The 6,378-nt window shown below is 35.9% G+C and overlaps 1 protein-coding gene across 1 annotated transcript; it reads left to right on the top strand.

Moving 5' to 3' along the window:
- Positions 1 to 3,633: 3,633 nt before the first annotated feature.
- LOC110641806 (9-cis-epoxycarotenoid dioxygenase NCED2, chloroplastic) lies at positions 3,634 to 6,013 on the top strand. The gene has a single exon (XM_058140952.1). The coding sequence runs from the start codon at positions 3,770 to 3,772 to the stop codon at positions 5,582 to 5,584; it is 1,815 nt and encodes a 604-aa protein (XP_057996935.1). The 5' UTR covers positions 3,634 to 3,769; the 3' UTR covers positions 5,585 to 6,013.
- Positions 6,014 to 6,378: the final 365 nt, after the last annotated feature.

Here is a 6,378-nt window from a genome sequence, read left to right as displayed (position 1 = left end):
TCTACTGCTGCACGCTATCAAATAAATTTTATATTAAATTCACTCGAAAAGAAAATACAAAACCCTAATTACTGTTCATCTTTATGGTTATATGGGAAACTCAATTGGAGCCATTATTATTGGCACCAAGTGTCATTTCACTTAGTACTATGTATACGTTTGTCCCCATGTCATGAAGCCACTTGTTGCAGAGTCACTATCAGGCCAATCTGATTAGCTGTGAGAGTGCTTTTGATGGCCAATGAAATGATTTCATTTCACAAGTGGGATTGAAGCATTTGTTTTTCTAGAGCCTTTTAAGAACACTCACAGTACCATTTCACAACAGCTTTTGAAAGAAAGCAAATATGCCAGTATAATTATGTACACTAGAAAAAAAAAACAAAGGACCAAATTGGATACACTTTCCTCAAATTGAAGACACGATAAGTTCTACAACTTGATGATGGGTCAGGTTTGCTATAGTCTAAAGGGACACCACTCAAAACTAACCAGAACTTTATAGAATATATTTAGTCCCTTTAGAATTTGTGATTGCCTCTTATAATAATGATTTTTTTTAAGATTGAACTTGAATTTTCGCTCTAAAAATGTAATAGACCTACGACTGCACCAAATACTTATTAATCGATAATGTAGCATAATTGATATATAGAACATAGAGACATGGCCCCATCATCCCCTATTCCTTAATTATTAATCGATAATGTAGCATAATTGATATATAGAACATAGAGAGATGGCCCCATCATCCCCTATTCCTTAATTAGGAATATTGCTCTGTGCACATACTTGGCTTTTCATTTGGAAGGGAATAATCTATCAGCGGGGACTCTGTTCATTTTCCCAGGACAAGTTGCATGAAAGAACTTGAAACTACTTTGAACAAAAATATATATGGTTAAAATGTTGTCTTTTCAACTCACAGATAAATGGAGGGGCCATGTCCATTTTTATTTGGTGCCACCAATAATAGTCTCTAAAGCATATATTTTTAGCACTTTGGCATATTTTGATACAATTAATATCAACCCGCAAAATTTTAAATGATTAATAATTTAATTTAGTTAATTCATATATAATTTACGTAATAATTCAACTTTATTAATTTTTTTCAATGATTTAATGATTTAAAAAGGCTCGAATATTTAATTATATAAAAAAATTTCAAAATAACTCAAATTCAAATCACATAAATCTAAATTCCTATCATCTTTATATGAAAAAGACACTCAATTATTCAGATCTACATTGACATTTATGGATTCATCTTTGTAAAGAAAAAGATGTGCAGTAGCTATGGAATGAAGTTGGATTTCCATGTGATCACATTATCGATCGGCGCCGATCGAGACCACACCAGAGAAAGCTTTAAGTTTCCTACTAATTAAACAATAATGGACATGTGGATATCTATTTAAATTCAAGATTAATCGAATGGTCTGCAACAAAAAAGACCACATCTGTCTGTCTATTTAATACCTATGCATGAGTCATTAAAATTCTAACATAAATTCTCACTTGCTAGCTCTTTGTTTTGGAGTCATGCATGACATTATAATTAAGGGGGAGACCCTCTTTTTCTATTCCTTAATTAATCACAATATTAGTTATATTATACATAAAAGCTAGCACAGGATATCTGTAAGTTGTTGATCGATTTCATGCTTTTGTATGTATAAGCACTTTCCCTCTGTCGAGAGAGAGAGAGAGAGATAAAATCTCCATATCAGAGATTTGCTTTCGAAAAAATGACAATGTGAACAGAGATGCTTTCTTATTTATAATTTGGATACCTATCTTTCATTTTGCCTCCTAATACAGGAGTAAGATATATATATACTAATTATCTTTTTCTATATTAAGATATATGTTAATCTCTTAGAAATTCATGACTGCCCCACTCAGCATTGTCAATGTAATTTGATTCATCTTTTATTTTTATTGTTGTTCCTCTTCCTTCTTCTTCATTTCCTTTTTAAAGAATGACATTATTAATTTCACTCATAATTCTATTATTTCTCTCTCCTTTTTTTTTAAAAAAAAAAAATTTAACAAAATTTTAAATTTTTTGTCAAGAAATCTTGTTATATTAGATTAGGTGCCATTTACAATGATCTCACAGCTAAATATCCAACACAGGATTAAGGGGTTAATATATAAATATACACACTGCTGTAGGTTACATGCCAATGGAAATTAATAAGGAGAAGAAAGATATGTAGATGGCCATTAATTAGCATATACCTATCTTTGTCATAGTTTCCTTATCCGATGGCCCTCGACAGTGTAAGTTTAGGACCAGGCAGTCATATACCTTATAACTTGAGGGTTAATTACTACAATCCAAAACCAAGGGTTGCCATTATATATCCCTCTTCCCATGACGGCCACTCATGGTGTCATATCTTTTAATTTTTCAAGGCTTTAATTGCATCAAATTGAATTGAGGGACCTCTCTTTCAATTCATAGCTAAGCTGCCATTTAGATTATATATTTGTTGAATTTCTTTTAATTATAGTTTCATTCACATTTATTATAAGATAAGTAGTTCAAGCAAATTTTAGAATACACCTAGAGCATATGCTCTTTCATTGGAATAAATGTGAGATTTATGTTCAATAATTTATGAATGAACTTGTATTTATATGAGTATAAAACACATTAAATTTAGTGCTTCGAGTATATTCAATAATTTCTCATTTGAATGTCGTAAAAGTTAAAGTTTTTATGGAATATGAAGGGATCTACATCTTTGAAATGCTAGTTTTTAATTTAATAATTGATGATCTTAGTGAATGAGTTTAAACGTGGGAGAGACAGTACTTAATTTATATTGACAATATTAAATGGGAAAAGTTGTTTGTTCTTAGAGACACAAGTATGGTGGTTACAATGAAATGATGGTCAATTTTAGGCAAAAGAAGACAGCATTACATATAAAAAAAATTGAATTAAATTGGGTTAAGAATAGGAATGTGGTAGTCACACACAAATGGGGCCATAGATGTTGATAGAGAATAGGCCAATTCTATGGACTATGGTCCTATTATTGGTCCCAAATTTTAGCTCACTCTTACCTCCAATTATCTGATCTCTCTCTCTCTCTTTTTTTTTTTTTTAATTTCTTATTCATAATTGATGGTTTGTGCCGTAAGCAATTCCACTTTTTTTTTTTTTTAGCCTATATGGTTTGTGTGATGAGCAAATTCTAGGCTGTATATCAATACAAGAAAAGTGGATTAGAAATCAATTTTAAATCATTAAAAATTGGTTTTTAATTTCAGTTATAAATTATTTAAAATTGTAATGTTGGATTTACAATTGACGTCTAATTTTATTTCTAAAATTAATTTGAAACAAAAAAATTAAAGATAAAATGAATTTTATTTTTAAATTTATTTTGAAATTGATATATTTTAATTTTTAATGATCTGAAATGAATTTTCATTTTCCATCGATTTCTAATATGTAAAATACACGTATATATGTCTATGAGAGCCCCACACGGTCAATCCCGAGTGCCTTTCCACGAATACACCACGTGGTCTTCTAGCCAGATGTCTGAGGTGGATCTCCATACAAATAAACCCACTATTTCTCCTCTCTCCCTCAACTCTATTTATGCCTCATTTTCTACCTCTTTCTCCCAAAAACTCCTCTATCTCTCTCTCTCTCTCTCATTCTCAAGTTCTCCACCAAAAGCAAGAAGAAACTCTTCTTCCTTTGCTTTCGACCTGACAAAACCCTACGTAACTTATCATTTCCATGGCTGCTTCTACTACTATGGCTTCCAATTCCGGTAATTGGGCTACAACCCAATTCGCTCACCCTTTCCCTTCTAGTTCTCTGCTGGATTTGGGCTATGTCTCCTTCGCCAAGAGAAAGCCCAATAGTAAAAGAACCAAAATTCACTGCGCTCTACACTCTCCCTCTGTTCTCCATTTCCCTGAACAATCCTATCGAGCACCAGCAATTCCCAAAGATGACTCCTTTCTCACTGTAAAACGCAAAACCGGCCACCTGCAACAACCGCAGTGGAATCTCTTTCAAAGAGCAGCAGCTGTAGCTTTAGACATGGTAGAAGGTGCCTTGGTCTCTCATGAGCGCCAACAACAGCTGCCCAAAACTGCTGATCCACGTGTCCAAATCTCCGGAAACTATGCTCCCGTGCCTGAACAGCCAGTTCAGCAGGAGCTTCCGGTCACCGGAACCATCCCTGAATGCATTAATGGTGTCTACGTGCGAAACGGTGCCAACCCACTTTTCGAGCCTATCGCCGGCCACCATTTATTCGACGGAGACGGCATGGTCCACGCTGTGACCATTGACAAGGGCAATGCAAGCTATGCTTGTCGTTTCACTGAAACAGAAAGGCTGAAACAAGAGAGAGTATTAGGTAGGCCAGTGTTTCCTAAAGCAATTGGCGAGCTTCATGGCCACTCTGGTATAGCAAGATTGCTCCTTTTCTATGCCAGAGGATTATGTGGGCTTGTTGATCACACCAAGGGAACTGGAGTGGCTAACGCAGGGCTTGTCTACTTCAATGACAGGCTTCTTGCCATGTCTGAGGACGATGTTCCTTACCAAGTGCGTATCACTTCCAGCGGTGATCTTGAAACTGTTAGGCGGTACAATTTCGATGGCCAACTTGAGCACACAATGATTGCTCACCCAAAGATTGATCCAGTTTCTAAAGAGCTATTTGCTCTGAGCTACGACGTCGTCCAAAAGCCGTACCTCAAGTACTTCAGATTCTTCCCGGACGCGACAAAATCACCGGACGTCGATATCCCTCTCCCAGTGCCAACAATGATGCATGATTTCGCTATCACTGAGAATTTCGTGGTGATACCTGACCAACAAGTCGTTTTCAAGCTTCAAGAAATGATAAGAGGTGGCTCTCCTGTTATTTATGACAAGGACAAGAAGTCTCGTTTTGGAATTCTTGCAAAGAATGCTAGTGATGCTAAGGATATTATCTGGGTGGAATCGCCGGACACTTTCTGCTTCCATTTATGGAATGCATGGGAGGAGCCGGAATCCAATGAAGTAGTAGTGATCGGATCTTGCATGACTCCACCGGATTCCATCTTCAACGAATGCGATGAGAGTTTAAAGAGTGTATTATCAGAAATCAGGCTCAATTTAAAGACGGGCAAGTCCACGCGCCGCCCTATAATTGAAGAATCAAACCAAGTGAATTTAGAGGCCGGGATGGTGAACCGGAACAGGCTTGGGAGAAAGACTCAATATGCCTACCTAGCCATTGTTGAGCCCTGGCCTAAGGTGACTGGTTTTGCCAAGGTTGATCTTTTTACTGGGGAAGTAAAGAAGTATATATATGGCGATGAAAAATATGGTGGGGAGCCATTTTTTCTGCCAAGGGACGCAAACAGCGAAGCAGATGACGATGGGTACATTCTTGCTTTTGTTCATGACGAGAAGAATTGGAAATCAGAGCTTCAAATTGTGAATGCCATGAATTTACAATTAGAAGCTACGGTTAAGCTACCATCCAGGGTTCCCTACGGGTTTCATGGCACATTCATAGATTCAAACGATCTGGTGAATCAAGCATAGCCTTATTTAATTACTAGTACCTGCTACCGAGGTCAGAGGAGAGTGTTCTCGCTCTCTCTCTCTCTTTTTTTTTTCCCTTTCTCTTGCGTGTGTGGAAGTTATCCAAGAAGGAGATTTTTACCTGAGGGATGATGGTTTTGTCCCCGGAATCTCCTGGACATTAAAACCCTAACAACCCTTTTGTTTTTGTTAGGTTTATAGAGCGTTTTTTTTTTTTTTTTTATTATTATTAAGTTTTAAAGGAACCAACTTGTAGCTTTTGGACGGTAGTAGAATTGGAGCTCAGCTGGTTTCTGCTTCTACTTCTGCTTCGCTTCTTTTGTCAGTGTTTGGGTTCTCTGTAAAAGGAAATGGAGGGTTTACTACTACCTCCCTCCTTGCACTCCTGCTTGCAGATAATAAATATTTACAGTTTACTCTTTTTTGCAATTTTCTTGTTTTGTATATTATTGATTATTAATGTTTTTATTATTTGCTACCTTCGATTAATGCTTATGGGATGGTGTTAAACATTCCATGTGCCTTAGAATTATGCTGAAGGCTATTTGTCATGTTTATTACAGTCCTTGTTCTGAAGGATATGGCTAACAATAACGTTTGCCAATTTCCATGTTATCACTTTCAGCTTGCCTTTTCATTGTCATCACATATTATGTCATCTTCTTGCTAATTCTAATAATTACACTTTTTTTTTTCTTTTTTTCGTGAATAAATTTCTTCTTTTTTCACTGCCTTCTACAAGAATTGGATTTTGGTTTTGCATGCTCAAGCAGTCACCAATACCCACAAAGTCA

This window comes from Hevea brasiliensis, chromosome 18 (genome assembly GCF_030052815.1).
Source record: "Hevea brasiliensis isolate MT/VB/25A 57/8 chromosome 18, ASM3005281v1, whole genome shotgun sequence".
Lineage (NCBI taxonomy): Eukaryota > Viridiplantae > Streptophyta > Magnoliopsida > Malpighiales > Euphorbiaceae > Hevea > Hevea brasiliensis.
The sequence above is the reverse complement of the archived record's forward strand: the minus strand, read 5'-3'. Positions and strand labels throughout refer to the sequence as shown.

Bases quoted from the DNA above. Each gene is read 5' to 3' on its own strand.
- LOC110641806 (XM_058140952.1), top strand. From the start codon at position 3,770: ATGGCTGCTTCTACTACTATGGCTTCCAATTCCGGTAATTGGGCTACA.